Source organism: Elephantulus edwardii, unplaced genomic scaffold, assembly GCF_000299155.1.
Source record: "Elephantulus edwardii isolate Elephantulus edwardi_28Jun2011 unplaced genomic scaffold, EleEdw1.0 scaffold00210, whole genome shotgun sequence".
In the NCBI taxonomy this organism is placed as follows: Eukaryota; Metazoa; Chordata; class Mammalia; order Macroscelidea; family Macroscelididae; genus Elephantulus; species Elephantulus edwardii.
In genome coordinates, this window is record NW_006399960.1 from 5449662 (window position 1) to 5470969 (window position 21308).

At 37.2% G+C, this 21308-nt stretch overlaps 1 protein-coding gene across 1 annotated transcript in view; it reads right to left on the bottom strand.

Annotated features, from left to right (window-relative positions):
• MED14 (mediator complex subunit 14) overlaps positions 1 to 21308 on the bottom strand; it is a 99549-nt gene that overhangs the window by 71340 nt on the left and 6901 nt on the right. The window contains exons 2-8 of the mRNA XM_006897522.1: positions 17699 to 17725; positions 14150 to 14255; positions 4665 to 4838; positions 3929 to 4058; positions 3129 to 3257; positions 2692 to 2799; positions 1559 to 1691 (exon numbers count right to left, since the gene is read on the bottom strand). Coding sequence (XP_006897584.1) covers positions 1559 to 1691; positions 2692 to 2799; positions 3129 to 3257; positions 3929 to 4058; positions 4665 to 4838; positions 14150 to 14255; positions 17699 to 17725 — 807 coding nt within the window. The remainder of the gene's footprint in view (positions 1 to 1558; positions 1692 to 2691; positions 2800 to 3128; positions 3258 to 3928; positions 4059 to 4664; positions 4839 to 14149; positions 14256 to 17698; positions 17726 to 21308) is intronic.

The window sequence follows — 21308 nt, forward strand, 5'->3', positions numbered from 1 at the left end:
GAGGATAGAAGGAGAATTGATGCCTTTGAGCTGTGGTGCTGGAGAAGAGTATTGAATGTACCATGGACTGCCAAGAAAACAAACAGATTCATCTTGGAGAGGGTTAGGCCAAGCTACTCCTTGGAGACAAGGATTCTGGGGCTTTGTCTGACATACTTTGGACATGCTGTAAGGAGGGACCAGTACTGCCCTGGAGAGGGACATCATTCTTGGGAGGGTGGAGGGACAGCACAGGAGGGGAAGACACTCTATGAGGTAGATTGATTCAGTGACTGAGGTAATCGGGATGGGTGTGTCAGAGGCAGTGCGATTGGCACAGGATAGAGCAGAGTTTAGGGCTGTTGTACATAGGGTAGCTATGAGTCGCAAACGACTCGACAGCAACAACAAACTTGGAAGAGACTGAAGAGTTACGCTGAATGAACTAAGTCTCTCATAAGGACAAATACTGCATAAGACCATTACTGTAAAAATAGAAGGATTACTAGTAAAATATGTATAGGAACCCAAGGGGGGAAGGGGTTAGAGCAGAGGGTTAGGGTGGGTAGGGATGAAACAGCAGGGTTGCACAGTTTGGTGGGTGAAGGAAAGGGGTAAATGAAATAGGAAGGATCCGAGTGAAAAGACAGAGTAATGATGGGCAAAGTAGTGAGAAAGTTTCTAAAATACTAAAACTGTGTTATCTTTAAGGATACTCATAACACTTATTTAAACTTTAAAAAGGAAATTTTTGAAAAGGTACATTTCAAAACAAAGTCGTGGTAAGCAAACATGCTTTTAAAAACAATACACAAAATTCCATTTTATGATCTTTATGTAAATGAGTCCTGAAGAAACTAATCTCTCAAACTTTGTTTGTTTGTTTTTAACTTGTTGTGTACTGTAGAATCTGATCTAACTGGCACAGGAGGAGATTGCCTCTCCTCCAGAGTAGCATCTGGTGGATTAGAACCGTGCACCTTCGGGATTGCAGCACAGCTTTTTGGCACCAGGCCATCAGAGCTCCCTTCTCTTAAAGTTTTTAAGAGAAGTGAGTCTTAGTACAAATAGATGTGAGGTATTTAAAACATGCTCGATTAAAAAAAAAAAAAAAGACATAAATTATTGATGTCCAGTGTGGTCTGTGGGATACCACAGGACTTTGTCATAAAAAATTGCAATAATATATAGCCATCACTGCTGTTATGTGCTGTCTAGAACGAACCAACTCATAGGTGACCCTCCAGCAGGTTTTCAAAGGTACTCATATTTCTTCTAAGGAGCAGCTGGTAGATTCTAACTGCCTTTCTTTAGGTTGGCCAAATTAAAAGAGACTGGGGGTGGTGGGGCACGGGGAGAAAGAGAGAAACAAAAAGAGTATTTGAAGTCAGAGTATAAACCCACTGTTCATACATACTGTTAAGTGAGAACCAGAGACAGTAAATGACACTGGAGGATACTGCTCATCTTTCTCCTTTGGAGCAGCTGAGGGACTCAAACTGTGTATAGTAGTAGTGCAACTCCTTACCACTAAGCCATCAGAGTTCCCTATTAACCCACTAAAACCAATTTTACTTACTTCCAAACTGAGAGGGAGAGGCACTTTCCAGCATGATACCTTTCCACTTGTACAAGGTCTCCCCATCGCTCTCGGATTAACATTAGCGTTTGGGAATGTAATACTTCTAACTGAAGTGATAAGCAGAATGAATCTGATGGATCTTGTTAAGGAAATCGAATATATCTCTCCAACAATCAATCAAGTACATACAAACTTCATTGAATCAGAGGCTCTATTCCCAAATATTTGTCCATGAAAGAAATTTCTGGAATAATATTTCTAATGTTGAAGAATGTTACAATATGTGATACAATTTTAGAAAAAAAAATAATTTGAATTCATACAAACAAATCACAAGGTTCAGGTTGTCCTTTAATTCACCATAGTTTAAGAGATTATGAAGTCTCTAACAATACTATTTTTAAGTAATCACTTTTTGCTTTTACCTGAGAACTCAATCATAACATTGAAAATGTGATTATTACAGACACTTACCAGTTTTCCAAATCTACATTAACTCAAAAGGGTTAGAACAAGGTATGTATCCCAAAGAAATAAGAGCAATGACACAAACTTACATACTCACACCCATGTTTATTGCAGTAATGGTGCATCACTAAAACACAATAAAAAAATCTGAAATACTTCACAGCATGGATGAATCTAGAACAAACCGTGGTGAGTGACACAAGCCAGTCACAACTGTACAGTTAAGACATAAGAACACTAACATAAAAAGGTAAGGGGGAGGGAAGCTAAGGAAAGCTTTATACCCAGCGAGATCAATCTTGGAAGATTTAACAGGGATGAGAGGGGAGGGAGGGAGAGAGGAGTAAAAATTAACAGATAAATTGGGTGAAAGGAAAGGTAATAAATATACCACAAAGGTTTGCTTAGATATTATAGCTAATTATATCAATGAATGTAATTAATGTTATAAAATAAACTGTGTATGAATGATTGAATAAAAATCCAATATAATTTGTAAACTTTCATTCAAAATTTTAACAAAAGGACATATGTCAAAAAGAAATAAAAAGGGGAGTCTTAAGTAGGCTGCTACAGCTCACAACTAAGGACAAATGGAAAAACAGAAAAAAGGGAAGATAAAAAATCCTTACAAATATACACCTCAAATTTGAGAAGGATACGTAGGCAGTTGTACATGTCTTGAAGAGGTTTCTCGTCAGCAAAGAGCCTAGACTGCACAAGTTGATGGATAAAGTTGATTTGCATACTGTGAACCAAAGCTCGCCCATCTTTCATTGGTGGGTGGCGGGGAGAGAAACAATAAAGTGTTTAAACAGAAACATATACAGATCATGTTACATGAATAACAAAGTGTTTAATCAGAAGGGTACACAGATCATGCCACATCAACAACTAAGGAAGAGCATACTAACAAAGAATTATCAATCAATAAATATTGAGAAATACAAACTTCCATGGCCAATAAAGGGTTATTACACAATTTGTTTCAAATTAGAGGGTAAATAAATTGCTAAATACATTTATTATTCTGCAGGAATGTTTCAATAATAAATAATGAAACAGTATTTTAATAATAAAAACAGTATTCATTATTTACCTCCCGTCTCCTTATCCTCAACAAGAATTTCTAGCTTGAGAAGACGCCAAGGAACATCAGGGTCATCTCCCATCACAGTCAAGGTGGCTTCAAATTCTCCTTCAACTCTAAACTTCACTCTGCCATTTGCTTTGAGAAAAGAACAATTGTACTTTGCTAGAAAAGTAGAAGTTTGCCACAAACTTAAAACTTTTAGTCTTCCTTATAAGTTTTAAATAAACTAAAGGTTCTTTCATAAATGTCTATACAAATCAATGGTCCTGCCATAAGCAGCAGTCAGCTTCCAGGTATCTAATCAAAAGATCAAGGCAACTCCTCTAACATTAACAATATTTTCTTAGGGCTCATACCTGAGATCCCTTCTTTCCTACAACTTAAAGTGATCACACTTACCCAGTAACTTCAAATACCAGTACTGTACTTTTAGGTGCTCAAGGAACATTATTATACTTGACAATTCAGATTCAAATACTACCAAAACAGTAGTTAAATCTTTGGGCACATGGTCAAAAGGGACTGATCCTTGGAGGAGAACATCACGCTCGGAAGGGTGGAGAGACAGCACAGGAGAGGAAGAGCCTGGATGAGATGGATTGATACAGTAACTGGGGCAATGGGAGTTAGTATGTTGGAATCAGGGAGACTGACTTAGGGCAGGGCAGGCTTCACAAAGCTGCTGTACAAGCGACTCGAAGGCACATAACAACAACATATAATGATATTCCAACTAAAACCCAAAACACCGTTTAATATATGCTAAAAAAAAATCAACTTAAAAAAAATTAATCTCTGGTACATACCAACTGTAAGATTTGCTAACTGAGGAGGCAGATCAGTGGTTACAAGCCGATGTCTAAGAATCTGGTTCAACTGATGAAGTGTGGCTTGTTTCTCAATTTTGGTAATTGGATCAGGAGGAATAATTTTATCCTGTGAAAATGATTTAAGAGAGCAGTTAATAATGTACAAAGAACTGATATTTTTTGTTCAAAACTGTTATTTTGTATTCCTAGTAACGTGCAAAAAATGATATTTTGTATCAGTGTTTATCTTTACACAGAAGTCTCCTGAGTTCATACTCATTTCTACAATCTACACTCAGTAATAGTGATCTTGCCTACAGTGCATTACAGAGTACTAAATAACTGCATCAGTCTAATATGGTAATGTGCTATGTTCTCCATGCTCCATTTATAAAATCAACTTAATGTCACTATCTACCACTTCTTCATAGAATAAGTAAATTACTAAAATAAAAATAAAAGAACACTTCTAAAAAAGCAACTAGCATGAATTATTTTCAAATTTGAAACAGAACTGTTACATTTTCACATTAGCATGTCCCTTTCTCACCCCTCCCCCATAAAAAAAGATTTATTGCCTCAATTAAAAAAAAAACACCCATAATTTTAGCTGTAGAGATTTTAAAAAAAAAAAAGCAAACATCTTTAAAATACACCATAGCTTTTTGCTCGACTATGCAATAATATAGCAGAATCTAACACCACTTTTCAAAACATGGGACAAAACACTTACCCTAATGCAGGTTGGCAGTCGTGGATAAGACCCAGTAGTCAGGACATCAATAGCATATGGGATGGCAAAACTAGGCAGGCGTGCATGTACCAGAGCATCTCTAGCTAGTGAAGCTAGGCGATCAGCTGTGTCCACAAACAGGATAGCTTGCTGATCTAAAAAGCTAGAGATCATCTTTAAAGCAAAAAGGGTACATATATTAAATTTCCGTGAAAATGATCTGCTTTTCACTTTAAGTATGTATCATCTATTTATTCCACAGTAAATTTTAAGAGAATTAATTTTCTATATTTTGAAGACTTTCTTAGAAGTTTTCCAGTAATCTTAAGGAGTAACATGATTTTATTTAACATTTAAAAACCATCATTTTGCATCACTTTAATAGGAAAAAAATTCCAATTTGTTTCACCATCTTTAACATTATACATATAAAATGTCAGCAATTATGGCAAATAAGCAAAATGAAATAGTTAAAAGCATGCATTCTGGACCCGGAATGTCTTGGTTTCAATGTCAACTCTGCAATTTACTAGCCACAGTCATAACCTTGGACAAGTTACTCAACCTCTCTGTGCCATTTCTTCAAGTGTAAAATGAAGGTGATAATATGATATCTACCGTAATAGGGTCATTCTGAGTTTTAAGCATCAATGTATATAAAACTGTGCCTAGAACATAGGAAATAGTCATTAAAAGATTCTTACTCTAAGTTCTCATGATACATTTCATAAGGAAGGTAGACTGAAGACAAATTGGTGCTTCTGAAATGTGGTGCTGGTGAAGAATATTAATTTCAATGGACTTGCAAAAGAACAAACCTGTTGTAGCAGAAATACAACTATAATGTTCAATGGGAAGTGAAGATGATGACACTTTGTCTTCCATACTTTGGGCATGAAAATTTGGAGAAGCTAGTCTCTGGACATCATGATTGGTAAAGGGTCAGTGAAAAGAGGAAGATTCTCAATGAGATGAACTGATACTGTGACTGTAACAATAAGTTTCAGCATAGCAGAGATTATGAGGATGGTATTAGGATTAGACAGGATTTCCTTCTGTTATATAGGATCACTATGAGTTGGAGCTGTCTTGATAGTACCAAACAACAAAAATAACAACTGTCAGAAAAAATTTGTTTTTAAAAGAAAGGGGGGAGGGGAAGGAGAGAGAAAGTCTTATTAGTAGAGCTCATTAAACATTTCCCTGAAACTTGCCTATTCTGAAACAATACTTTAAGTTTCTTTTTTCATATACTTCAGACAATGTCTAGCCTCCTGGGCTTCAAGCTAAACATCCTAAGTCACTAGGTCTTGTCTTTCTATCTCCAAAACCATTATTGTCCCACTGCCTGAAAATAAGCTGTCTATCAGTGCCCAACTTAAAACAAGGCAACTAGAATTAATGTTCATTATGCAATTGTAATGCTCTACATTTTCTAATTATTTCCACATTTCTTTCTGACTTCTACAACTCTGGGAAATAGACAAAATGAAATTATTTCAATCATCTTGAAGATGAGAAAGCTGAGGCTTAAGTTCAGACATTTACCCAAAGACAGACAACCTGAAGGTGGAACCAAAAAAATGTTTCTTGTCTTGGAACAGACTGGGGTAACAGATTCCTATTAATGCTACTAATTTTTCATCAGTACCTATGACTCTGCTAACCACACAGCAAAGCTTCAGGTCAACTAAAAGCCCTTGACCCCTTGCACATAACTCTCTATCAAGTAAGGTCCCCTATAACCAACTCGAACCTCAAGGAGAACCGTAATCTGCTTTCTGCATATTAAAGCTATTTTTATTCCTGTTCTTCTCAACTTCAGAACTAGATTTTACTTAAGCTGAGGTTATTCCAACTCTCCTCTAACAAGACACTGGAAAAAAAAAAGCTTATTGAATCAAAGCTAAGGCTAAAGAGCACCAAAGACTGCCCTGAAAAAAAAAAAAAAAAGTACAAACCCTAATAGGATGCTAAAGTGTATCTCGTCATACTGTTCAACTTAAACATGAATAAAAAGGAAATACTCTCTAATCTACCTTGTTAAACCCATGGTACACTAGCTTTCAGTTACATTCTTTTGACTTTGTAAGAAGTTCAGTATCATTAATAATTAGAGAAATGCAAATCGAAATCACAACATGATACCACTTCACATCCACTGTAATTTGGACAAAGGCCAAGTATCGGCATACATGTGGAGAAATTTGAACCCATATACACTGCTGTTCAGAATATGAAATGGCACAGTCCACCTAGAAAATGTTTGACAATCACTCAAATGATTAAACAGTTACAGCCTTATCCAGCAATTCCAAACTTAGGTAATCATCTAAGAAAAGTGAAAGATGGCCACACAAGAAGTTGTGTGCAAATGTTTACAGCAGCATTATTTATAGCTGTCAAAGGTGGAAACAACTCAAATGTCCATCAGCTAAAGAATGGAAAAACAAAACACGGTAGGGTCATACGACGAAGTTTTATTAGATCATAAAAAGGGAAACAAAAGGCCACATATTATGAGATTCCACTTATAGTAAATGTTGGTTGTTGCTGTGTACCATAGAGTACGAACTGACCCATAGCTGACCCTCAAGTGGGTTTTCAGTGGCAGTTAATCACACAGGAGGAGACTTCCTCATCCTTCTCCAACATAAGAAATGTTTAGAATAGACAAATCTATAGAGACAGAAAGTGTATTAGCAGTTGCTTAAGGCTAAGGGTAAGGCTCAAAGATAAAAGGCCTGGGGTTTTCTTATTGAGGTGATAAAAATGTCCTAAAATTGACTGTGGTGATAGCTGTACATATCTCTGAATATACTAAGAACTTACATACCCTAAAGGAGTGAAACATATTAATATAGTACGTAAAAAAAATCTTCATGAGGATTTAAATTAAAAAAAAAAGGAAACAGGCCATTTTCCTTAAACATTACCCAGCCTGCTTTATCATTAGTCAGAATTGCCATATACTATGAATGTGAATACTATATTCAGCTACCTGTGTCATTTACGTTTGCCTCTGCTAAATATTACCTAGGGACTAGTGAGACTAGTTAAATAATAACTAGACTGAGAACTGAAATATAGAAATCTGCACAATCCTCTATCTATCTAATAGATGGACTTTACACCTGAGACAAACATTAGCCACTCTGCTTTACCATTAATACATTATCTACATTGCTCTGGCACTAGCCAGACTAATTTAGACACTCAGTTATGCATGCCTTTTACATTTGCCATTAAAAAGTGTATTACCTAGGAATCCCTAACGATTCCGACTGGTTAAATAATAACTACTGAGAACTAAAATAAAAAAGTATAGTACTGTTAAGTATTCAGTAGATGAACTTTATTCCTGACAAAGACATTAATGTCTGCACTCACAAAAATATTCTTTAAACTACTTTACTATTAGAGTTTTATAAACTATGGATATACACACTCAGCTATGTATGTCATTTATGCTTCCCATTGTTAAAGATTATTAACAAAGAATTACTAATGACACTGGTTAAATAATAACTAGACTAAGAACAGAAATATCGAAACATGCTTATCCGGTAGAAAGACTTTATTCCTGACATAAGCACATTTATGTCAATATTTATAACAAAACAAAAATATCCCAACTTTATATAAGCTCAAAATGGAACTTTATTGATAATATGATTTGAACAACCACTTAAAAAACTAAGAGAAGACTGCTATGCTATGAATTAAAAGTTATGCAATATGACTTAATGTCAGAATCAAGAGTTTTGGATTTTTTTTCATATCACTGAACTATATAACTCAGTGCTACCAAACAGATAATTTAAATATTCATGATATAATAAAGGATTTAATACCATATTTCAGCAATATCTAACTTTTCACTTAAAGTGTTTCAGCATTTCCAATAAGGGATTACTCAAAATGAACAAATCACTGAAAAGAAATCTTAAGCTTCTCAAAAACACTGCAATGTGCTTTTTCACATCAGGCAAAATAGACTTCTTAGACTTGGAAATTTCTAAGATACTGAGGTGAACTGTAAGCTTGAATTGAACTTCTTTATTTACATTTCTAACAAAATCTACTCTGTGAATGAAACTTAACATAAAGTCATTCAGCTTACAAACTTTCATTTTTCAAGTACAAGAAGTAACCAGTAAAATGTAGCACTGTTAACCCAAAGGCTGCCCATTTCCGGCAGTTTGAATCTACCAGTGAGTCCATGGGATAAAGATCAGTAGTTTTTTTCCTTTATAATTTATAACTTTAGAAATCTGATGGAGGGTAAGTTGTGAGCTGAAACAATAGTGAATTAGTTGGCTTAGTCATAGCACAAACTCTTTTTCGTTGGTTATGTTTTGTTTAAAATGTTATTATTTTGTGTATGTGTACCATCAAATCGGTCTGATACAGGAGGAGATTGTCCCTCCTTTTTCAGCAAAGCATCTGGTGGATTCAAACCACGCATCTCTAGGATTGCAGTGCAGCTTCTTGCCATTAGGCCATCAGAGCTCCTGTTTGTTTGGGGTTTGTTTTGTTTTGTTTTTTCCTTATTATATACCATCAAATTGGTTCTGACTGGCACAGGAGGAGATTGCCCCTCCTTCTCCAGCAGAGCATCTATCTGGTGGATTTGAACCATGTGTCTTTGGTATTGCAGCACAGCTTCTTGCCACTAGAGTACCAGCGCTCCCTAATACATAGTACAAACTGTTCTATCCCAAAATAAATTTTTGATAATTGCTATACAGACTGGACAGCCTGATTGGATGTGTTTTACTGAATTCTTCCAGCCTTGCTATTTGGTTAACTGCTAGGGCTGGAATTGACCACTAACCAGTGAAAATCAAGTTGTTTGTGAGTTGTTTTTTTTTTTAAAAAAAAAACAAACCCAAAACACTTTTAAAAGATTGGTGGGGATATCAAACGGTACAGGCTAAAGTGAATAAAGGGAGCTCTGATAGCCTAGTGAAGAGTTATACTGTCAACCCAAAGGGTAGACATCCACCAGCTACTCTAAGGGAGGAAGATGGACAATCTCTTCCTACATGATTTACAGCCTCTGAAAACCTGCTGGAGTGTCAGCTATGAGTCAGTTCCTACTTGACAACATATAATAAAATGAACAAAGTGAGGTGAGGCATCAGGAAAATCAAGGCAAAATGAAGAAACACAAATGAGTTGTAGATCCATCCCTTTCTAAAGTGCAATACGATGAAATAGGCAAATTGCTAAAAAAAATCACTGTGAAAATATTTTTAATTTCAGAAGCTCTGGTGGCCTAGTGGTAAGCAGCTGCACTGTTAACCTAAAGGCACATGGTTTAAATTCACCAGTTGCTCTGCAGGAGAAAGACAGGCAATTAACTCCCTCAAGATTATTGCCTCTGCATACCCACTGGAGGGTCTGATATGAATCAGTTCCAACTCAATGGTACTCAACAGCAACAACAATGTACTAAATGCTAACTTTAATCTCTCTAGGAAGACTAATAAACTTAAGAAAATTTAAGAACTCTTTCAATACTCAGTTCCAAATTTAAGAGGGCATATTTGAGTTACAAATTACAACCATCTATATACCTGGAACATTATATCTTCGTGGGAGCAAGTTCTGGGGAAAATACATGCAGGGGATATGGAAAAAAATTGCACAATTACGTGAAAAAAATTTCAAACTCTTGATAAAGATAAAATGACTGAAGAGACTGGCATGGGGTAGGGGGTCATCCTTACAGGAAGAACACTGAATTTAGAATTAGCATCACCAATGCAGAACAGCTCATAAATGACAAAGAAGGGGTACTGACAGATAAGAACTTAATGGATTTTGAAAAGGAAACGCTGAAGAAGAAATAATGAAATAAAGCAAAAAAAGAAGTTTTCAAAAAAATTGACAGTGAAAGGGTTAGCTGGAGTTTTTTTCTAAACTGAACTGAGGCCTTCAATTGTTTGAGAACACAGACCCAAATACTGACTGCTTTTAGCTAAAGTCAATACCCAGATTAGGGAAGCTGTATCTAAATGACTGAATGAAAAATCAGTATGACTTGCAAACTTTCAACTGAAAAAACAAAACAAAACAAAACCCTAGGGGGGAAAAAAGTAAAAATTCTTAAAATAGAATCAACTGAATTAATAATTTACCAACAGAGGCACAAAACCATAAATAAGATAGAAAAATACAAAATATGCTTTAAAAAGAAAGAAATATATGAAGAAAAAAATTATACAGATAACTTTCACTAATTTTCTAACCAGAAATTCCATCCTTACTCTGAGGAATAATCCAGATAATCCAAAACCACCACAAATGGAGTTGACAAAATGCCAATGTCATCCAACTTTTCTTAACTGGAACAAATTTTTATGGTTCTTGAATTTATAAAATATATGTATGTATTAAAACATATCTGTGAGTTTCTACATACTGTTTCCAATACCTAAAGATAAATAAAAGATTGGATTTATAGATCTGGATAATAAAAAGCAATGATAATGAGAATTTTCAAAAAAAGAGGTATGTGACTTGTGTCAGAACTAACTTACACCAGAGTCATCAGAAAGAAACTTCTTCATGATTTGGGAACTACATGGGAAAAAGATGGGCAACCTCCTTTCGAGTGATTTACAGACTGAAAATCCACTGGAGGGTCAGCTATGGATCAGTTCTGCCTTGAAAGCACATTAACAACCACCACCTCCAGTAATTTAATTGACCAGGGTAAAGTTGTTTTTATGCTTTAAATTAGAAAAACTGATAAATTTTTTAAACATGATATGTAACTAAAAGGGGGGGGAGAATTAGATCTAGGCAACTGACCTCAAGTGGATAAATTAAAGCCAGTATTTCAAGATCTGATTCATACTATGATAATTATGCTATTCTTTCTTTTTCTTTCACTTTTTAAAAAAATATTAGTTTTAATGAAAGTTTACAGAGACTCTGAATTTCCATTCATTCATTGTTGCACTTTTCTCCCTACCCACCCTCCCCCCAGTTCACTCTTCTCTTTAAAAAGTAAAATTCTTTCATTGTTATACAATCCCTCCCCCCAAGTCCACTCCACTATGCAGCCTTCGTTCTGGACTCCTGTCATGACAATAATACCTAATCATATATCCTTTTTAAACAGTTCTCTCCCTCATCTGTTTTAATGCAGTATACATAATTTATCCCATCTTTCTCAGTCTCCCCTAACCCCAATGTCAGTCTTGTTTTACAATAGTGGCACTATGCAGTATTTGTCCTTTTGTGACGGAAATATTTCACTCAGCATAATGTCCTCCAGCGTCACCCATTTCATGAGTTCCTTGTTTTTCAATGCAACATAGTATTCCATTATGTAAATATACCACAGCTTCTTTATCCATTCATTTGTTGATGGGCTCTTAGGTTGTTTCCAACTCTTTGCTCTTGTGACCAAAGCCACAGGGTATACTATTCTTTCTAATGTACACTCTATTTTCATCAGAACTGAATGAAGAAAAATTTGTGTCTCATCTTTTAACATACCATCTTCCCCCAAGGCATAAGAGCTCCATAAGGTAATACAAGCTACTCAATTGGGTTTTCCTTCTCCCTAATGATTCTTCAATTATGTCAGAAATGATGAAAATGGCTTAGGATAGGAGAGAGTTCAGATTTGTTGTTCATAGGGTAGCTATGAGTCACTACTCAACTCGATGGCACCTAACAACAATACTTCAACATATTAAAGCCAAAAATCCAAATTCTCTAGTCTATTTTGATTCATAGCAATCCTGTAGGACTGAGTAAAACTGCCCCATAAAGTTTCCATGGCTGTAAATCTTCACAGAAGCAGACAGACTGCTGCTTCTTTCTTAAATAGAGTAGCTGATGGGTTCAAATCATTCTTTATATCAGCAGATCAATGTTTTAATCACTGCATTGTTAAGGTTCTGACAACTCAGCTAAAACATACTACTTTGGGAAGGGGGTACATTTTAGCATCTTCGGCACACTTCAGTTCTTTGAATTAAAGAGTGGTTCAAGGTCAAAAGTTCTTGAGTTTTCTGAGGGCAGGATCGATGCCCTACTGAGGTGTGGATCACAACAAATTATGGCTAGCATTGAGAATGAGAATCACAGAACACTTGATTGTGCTCATGTGAAACCTATACCTAGACCAAGAAGCTGTTTGTCCAAATACAGCATGGTCCAAAATCAAGAAAGGAATGCACCAAAGATGTATCCTTTCTCCATACCTTTTTAATCGATATGCTGAACAGATCATTCAAGGAGCTGGACTTTATGCAGAAGGGTGTGGTATCAGGATCTGAGGAAGACTCATCAACAACCTGCATTATGCAGATTACACAATCTTGCTTAATGAAAGTGAGGAGGACTTGATTAAAGACGACAGCCTTCAATGTGGACTGCATCTCAATATCAAGAAAACAAAACTCCTCACCACTGAGACAACAGGTAGTATTATGATGATAGATGGAGAAAAGGACTGAAGTTAACAATTTCATCTTACTTGGATCCACAATCAACACCTTTGGCATCAGCAGTCAGAAAATCAAGATGAGTTGCTTTGAGAAAAATCTGCTGTCAAGGACTTCTCCAGAGTGATAACAAGCAATGATGTCTGTCTAAAAATTAAGGTGTGTCTGATCCAAGCCATGGTTTTTCCAAACATTTGTTATGCATCAGAGAGCTGGACAATGACTAAGGATGACAGAAGAAGAATCGACGCCTTTGAGTTGTGGTGCTGGAGAAGAAGAACACGGAATATTCCATAGACTGCCAAGAGAACAAATAGGTCTGTCCCGAAGAAAGTGCAACAAACAGTACTTGTTGGAGGCAAGGACAGTGGAACTCCATCCCACATACTTTGAGCATGGTATCAGGAGAGGCCAGTCCTTGGAAGGGCGGAGAGTCAGCACAAGAGAGAAGACCCTAGATGAGATGGATTGCCACAGTGACTGTAGCAAGAGGGTCAAGTGTGTCTGAGATGGTGAGGTTGGCTCAGGACGGGATAAAGTTCAGAGCCTTTGTTCATAGGGTAGCTAGGAGTTGTAGTCAAGTCAATGGCACATAATAATAATAATCCTCAGTACTTCAGAAAGGATTGGAAAATGACAGATGAATAAACAGACAAATGTTATCAGCTGTGTGAGTTTGAGGAAGCCATTTAACTTCTAGGAAATGCATCATTTCCTCAATTTATAAAATAGGAAAACAGCTACTCTCATTCTCATAGGGTTGTCAAGAATCAGTAGGCAAACTCTAAGGAACCATCCAAATGTAAGCTAACCATTTTCACCCTTTATTCAAATCCTATATTTCAGATAGTTCTGGTTATTCTTTCTGACCAAGTGTCCACAAACTCTGTTTCCATGAAAATATATTCTATATCGTCATATGGAAATTTCATCTATCATACACGTAATGCTCATCAAAACTATAAGTAAGCACTATAAAATGTCATTATACATAAAAGTAAAAAAGTAACTCACCGCACATTTTTCTACTTTGCCAGCATTATTAGCCCATTTTACCAAAGCTAGTAATCGAACGAAGAGTTGGCGTGTTCGGCTAGCAAATTGCACTATTTCTATTTTCCTATGAAAGAAAACAATTCTTAATGAACCAGAATATCAGAAAGAGTATTTCACAGTTTACTTATCTGAGCTAAAATATGAATTATCTTCATTTTACAACCACAACAAAATGACCTAATATGACATTATTTTCATATCACCTGGATATGCTTTATATTTCACCTAAGAGCAGTAGATCTAATAAAATGTTGTGTCAATGGGTTACATTTTATATTGTAATAAATACTGTTTGCTAAAATATTCCAAATGCAGATATGTGGGAATACAATTTAACTGAGTGACAGATGGGACCAAACTTATTAATAACCAAAGTTATTAATGAAATTTATGTAACCACTTTGATAAAAAGAGGAAACAAAAGTAAATATTTACTAAAATCTGAACTCTTTCTATAAAACAAAGGCCATTTCTTATCTTGCAAGAATAATTTGAGAAGTTGGAGGGGTGGTGAAATAAAAGAACTCTTTACCAAACTAAATCCGATGACCAATTTGAAAATGTTAAATTATCCCAGCAAGTAGGGAGAATAAGTTGAAATTAATAGCTGTAATTAGTTGTTACTGAGTCAACTCCAACACATAGTGACCCCATGTATGCAGAACTGCTCCTTAGCATTTTCAAGACTCTGATCTTTCAGAAGAAGATCCTCAGGCTTGTCTTCCAAGAGTCCTTGGGGCTCAAACTTCCAACCTTTAGGCTAGGAGTCAAGAGCTTAGCCATTTGTGCCATGCCAGTAATCTAAAATGATCCATATGTATAGTTAAGCTGTATTCACCAAGATTCTTTTTCATCTAATACCCTTTGTTCTTTTTATCATCTCATCAAGTTTTCCCCCCTTTTTATTGGTTTGCATACAATCATCCATATACACTATGTCATTCATGTACATTGTATTTTATACAGTAATTCATATACCTTGTGTTTTAGATAATTATTACTGATCTAGTTCTTTTATCAGTGTCTTCAAGTCTCCATAGCATCTTTCCTATTCATTCACCCCTCCATCTGCCCACTAACCTCTGCCATCCTAACTGATTTCCTCTCTCTTCCTCCTCATAATGTTTTAAGTATTATTCTTAGCCTAAAAAACTGGTATCGTAACTCCCCTGGTTTATCTTAAGACACTGAAAACAAGAAAATACTAAACAGGCCAGGCCTGGCAAACAGGACCCATTAAGACACCAGTATGCCTCCAAATGGACCCTGAGGTTGAATGACCTGCAGATTTAATCCACATCGCAGCATCTCCCAAGAACAACACCATACTACATTATACCAAATTAAGTTTCTGCTAAGACCTGTATAATTCTGAATGAGGATTACTGCACCCAGCTCCCTATTTGAGAACATATCCGTAAGCCGACAAAGGCTTTCTTAAGGATCTTTCTTAAGCAATATGATCAGTGGTACTATAAAAAGGAGAATCAATGACACAGATCAAACTATGACTCTTTACCAGTGCCTGTAAAGGATCCCAGACAAGACACCTGGACACAGCAGAAATGTTAAATATACATTAAAGTCTGGCAGTCACATGAGTATGATCACTTCAAAGTAGCATCATCTTACAACAGATCCAAGGTCACTTCAGTACTTCCAGAGCAAACATACTTGAGATATTATTTTCTCAATTTCAAAAAAAAAAAAAGCATCTCTATAATACATATTGCTCCTTTGTTAACTACCATAACATAGTTTTTGAACACTAAATTGTCTCAAAGGATAGATGGCAGGAGTCAGTTTTCTCCCCAGAGGAGACAGAACAAATCCTATCATTTCTTTAAAGCTGACCACCTCAACCATAATGCAAGCATGCCTCATTTATCTTCCAGCTTTTCCAATGTGTCTGATTCCCTTAAAAAATGGCCAAAAGAGGGTTAGGGTGATGGTAAGGAGCACTGGTGGTGCAAGCACTATGCTGTTAACCAAAAGGTGAGATATTTGCCTCCAACAGCCACCCTGGAAGGAGAAAGATGAGGCAGTATGTTCCCATAAAGATTTAGTCATTGGCTAGTTTGCTCTGACTCACAGCAATCCTCCATTAGATTGCCAAGGCTATAAATCTTTATGAAAACAGGTGGTCCAACTTTTTTTCCACAGAGCTACTGATAGAGTTGAACTACTGACCTTTCAGGTAGCAGCCTAATATGCTACTCACTATGCTACCAGGGCTCCTTAAAAAATTAAAATCTCAGAAACTCTACTATCCTCTGAATTGGAATCTACTCTATGATAGCAAGCTTTGAGGGGTGAGAGGCAGAACATAACTACAAAAAAAAATGCTAAAAAGTCTCTAATGACTTGATAGAGAGATCTGGTGGCTTAGCGGTAAAGAGTTGCATGACCAACACAAAGGGACACAATTCGAATCCATCAGATGCACTGTGGGAGAAAGATGAGCACCTTCTGTGTGATTAACTGCCTCTGAAAACCCACTGGAGGGTCAGCTATGAGTCAGTTCTGACTCAATGGTACACAACAACAGTGACTTACTATTGGAGGAGGTTGGGTGGGAAAGAAACTTCACAAAATACAACGTAGCCAAGAGGCATAATGCTAAAGATACAGTCAAACAGCATATCCTGTAGTCATAATTGAAATTCCCATCCCATGAATATCCTTGAAATCTTTATTTATCTTGTTCCTTTGGCCTAAAAACATACTGTTATTGCTGTGTGCTCATCAAGCAAATCCTGACTCATAGCAACCCTGAAGGGTAGAACAGAACTGCTTTACAGAATTTCCTAGGCTAGACTTTTTACAGGAGCAGACACAGATCACCAGGTCTCTTCTGCAGAGCCACTGGTAGGTTCAAGCAACAGAGCACTTTACCAGTGCACCACAAGGGCTCATTATAGACATCCTAGTGTTCACATGAAGAGCTCTGAGGGCAGAATCTGTTAAGTTTTGTGCTTGTAACCAAAAGCTTCATCTAGAGCAGTTTGGATCCACCAACTGCTCCAAGGTAAAAAGGTGGGCAGTCTCCTCCCATTATGGTTCACAACCCTGAAAATGCTATGGAGAGTAGCTATGAATCAGAACAAACTCAACTGACAGATGGGTCGAATGTTGTTGGCCCAGATTCCACTGGAATAAAAATTCTCTCAATAGTAATAGACAAACGTCAATTTTCTAAGCTATATAATCGCATAACTATTGCAAAAGGTAAATTAGCAGCCAACATTCTAAAACTAGCCTGATCCACAGCTTCTTCCATTAAGGACTATATCATCTACAATTGCCTCACCACTGCCATCCACTCCAAACTTGACCTGGTCAGTCACACAATAATGGTTTATAGAAGATCCAGATCAGGCATTTCCAAAGATTGTGAAATTACATTTACTGAAGCTTCATAAAAATTGGTGAAAAATCACCAATCCTAGCCCCACGATACATATACATACCAATACAGGGAGAGACTTGAGGATTTTTCAAACTCACCTTTCCACATCAGATTTCCGTGGTAGTCTAAGAAGAAGGGGGAAAAGAAAGTTGATTAACTACATGCATACCGTCATAAGAATGTGCTAACAGTCTTTGACTCTATTAAAGTTTCTGAAAAACTAGGTAGACAGCTACTATAGAATTGGTATTTTTCTTTCTTTATATGTATTTCCAGCAGTATGGCTGTAAAGGAAAACAAAGAAACATTTCTCTCCATTCAAAATGACTTCTCTGAACCTCAAACATTTACAATGCCATTTTAGCACACCATATCATACAGCATCAGAGAAAATAATCTTTTAAGAGCAAAATGGTCTCGGACACAGGTGTACAGGACTCCTCCATTGCCAGTCTCCCCGTATCAAACAGAACCATGGTTCCCAGTTACGATCCCTCCTTTTGTTAAGATAGGGAAAAGTGGAAACTGAGCACACTAAGAACCAGTGTCACTCTAGGGATGGGTAGTCCTAATGATGTTGCATAGCAGTTATACAGAAATGGCCTGTGCTACTTTAAAACAGCTACACTCAGGTTTTGATTTCTGTTCTTTTTTCCAATTTTCTAATGCTGGTCACCAGCAATTACTGTCATCATTTCTCTGACAAATTACACCATTAAACACATACTGATGTTCAGAAAGGTCTTAATCTGTTAACCGTTATCGTGTGGCCTAAGAGTCAATGGTCTGAACAACTTTCATGTCTCCCTCAAGTCCAATCCATTGAGGAATACTCACTTAAATTCCCTGCTCCTACCCACACACTACATACACAGGAAAACCAGAACCATTTCCAGAGGTGGTACTAGGAAGAGAAACTTAAAATAAGTAGTTACCTATAAAGCCTAGCAAAGACAGAGGGATGGCAAAAGATGCCGAAGCTATGATAAGAGTAATAAAGGAATCAATTGAGTTTGGATCAGAAAAATGAAGCAGAAATAAAAGCCATATTTTGAGATTGCAGATGAAAGCAGCCACTGGCAAGTTCCTGTACATGCAAAGCCGCTGAGAATGTTCCTTCACGAGCCACAAGGGAGAGAGAGAGGATGACAAACATGAATGTGCATGCACATCCAAACAAATAGCACATCAGAGCTTTGGGGAACAGGAAACACTGCTCCAGCCCTTCCTACCTCCCTAACATAGAGCCAATGAGTCTATTCTGACTAAGAGTAACCATATAAGGACAGAGTAGAACTGCCTTATAGGGTTTCCTAGGCTAGAGTCTTTACCACATTTTCTGTGAAGTAGCTGGTAAGTTCAAATCACTGACTAAGCACCTAACTACTGCACCACCAGGATTCATCTGCTCTGGGGTAAAAAAACAAAACAAAACCTACTGCCACTGGGTGGATTTTAACTCGCAGAGATCCTGTGATCTTGTTGTTAGGCACCACTGAGTTGGAACCGCCCCATCCCTGACTCTAGCAGGTTTTCAGAGGTAGTAAATTGCACAGGGGGAGAGTAAAATTGTCCTTTACCCCACTGCCATTATTGTTGTTAGGTGGTGTTGTGTCTAGCACGACCCATAGTGACCAACAGATCTGAACCTTGTCCTATCCTGTGCCATCTTCACAATTTCTGACACACTAGAGCCTATTACTGCAGTCACTGTGTCACTCCTTCTGGTTGAGGGTCTTCCTGTCATTCACTGACCCTCCACCTTCCCAAGCACTTAGCAACACATAAGGTTTCAAAGCAACCCTATGTAAGGTTTCAAAGGCTATAAATCTTTACAGGAGACTGCTCACCTTTTTTTCTGCAGAACACCTAGTGGATATGAACTTCAAGTCACCTTAGAAGTGCCCATTAAGGCTTCCAAAATGAGTTCAAGCACAGCAGTGATCTGTGGGGATGGCACAAGATGCTGGGGTGGTTTTGGTTTTTTTTTTCTATTATACATAGAGTTGCTATGAATTTGAGTTAACTCAAGAGCAACAAACAATCTTCATGGCAGCTGATTGCCTGATTTTTCTCCGAAGGAGCAGCATCACAATACTTCCAGTGCTTCCCACCTGCCCTAAAAGGATCATGTCAGTGGTAGTACTTGCCACTCCTTTCCCCCACTTCCTCCTAATCAATGTGAAATTCCTTCATAAGTATAATTCTTAAATTTTACTGTCTGTGGTAAAAACCCTAAAGTACAAATGCTTAGAAGAAGGCACTGAAACTTATTTATATCATGTGATAGGGCAAGTTTAGATGACTTAGAGCCTGGCATTTTCTAAGTCCAATTGTGTAAAATGGTACATTGCTGTTGTTGTGTGCCACTGAGTCAGAACTGACTCACATATAATCCTCCAGCAGGTTTTCTGAGGCAGCTAATCACACAGGAGATTATCCACCAATCCTTCTGCCATGGAGCAGCTGGTGGATTTGAACCACATGCCTTGGGGACTGCAGCACAGTTTCTTACCACTAGGCCACCAGATCTCCCTAAAATGGTATCGCCACCATGAAAAATAGTTTGTCAGTTTCTCAAAAAGCTGAATATAATACTGCCATACAACTCAGCCATCCCAATCCTGGGAATATACTCAGAAGTGTGGAAAGTATTTCTCATGATAGCCAAAATGTGAAAGCAATCAAAATATCTATCAACAATACACCTAGAATGGAATATTACTCAACTATTTAAAAAAAGAGATTGTGAGGATGGTTCAAGGCTGGGCAACATTCCAATCCATTGTTCACAGGTTCACTCTGAGTCTTAGTTCACTTGATGGCACCTAACAACATAAAAAGAAACAAAGTCCTGGGCATGCTACAACATGGATGAATCTTGAAAAGTTAAGCAAAGTCAGTCAGTCACAAAAAGACAGCAATAAATATATAGAAACAAAAAATTAATAGTGGTTAGCAGGAATGGGAGAAAAAGGGATGGTGGAGTAGTTAGATTAAGGGTTTTGCATTTATGTAAATGGTGGTGGTGATAGTGATGGTGGTGGTTGTAGTATGCCCATCAAGTTGGAACCGACCCATAGCTGACCCTCCAGCAGGTTTTCAGAGGCAGTTAATCACACAGGAAGACTGCCCATGATTTTAGGGTGAAAAGTGAGAATAGTTGCACAATTTGAAGAATGTTAAATAATTATACATGCAGAAAGTGTTGAAATAGTGTTTTGTTGATATACAACAATCAATCTCACCCCCCTTCTCAAATTACAGTATTCTACCATTAACAGGGAATGCTGGTGGCCTGGTCTGTAGAGTTGCACTGCTAACTCAAAGGTCACACCTCGCTGGTGATTTGAACCCACCAGCAGCTCCTCAGAAGAAAGATGGGCAATCTCTTCCCAAGAAATTTAGAGCCTTGGAAACCTAGTGAAGAAGGGTCAGCTAAAGAGTCAAGTTACTACCATTAACATAAGCTCAAAGGCCTCTAATGGAAAACTCTGCCCTGCCCCTTGTCTCAAGACCTAGTAAAACGCAAACTCACTGCCACCAGGTTGACTCATAGCTGACCCTCTTCCGGGTTTCCAAAGCTGTAAACTGCACAGGAAAATTGCCCATCTTTTTCCTGATGAACCACTGGTAGATTCAAACTACTAGAAAGAGAGGCTTGGCCTTTTAATTTTGAATGAGTGAGTGTTGTGTAGATTTTGAACA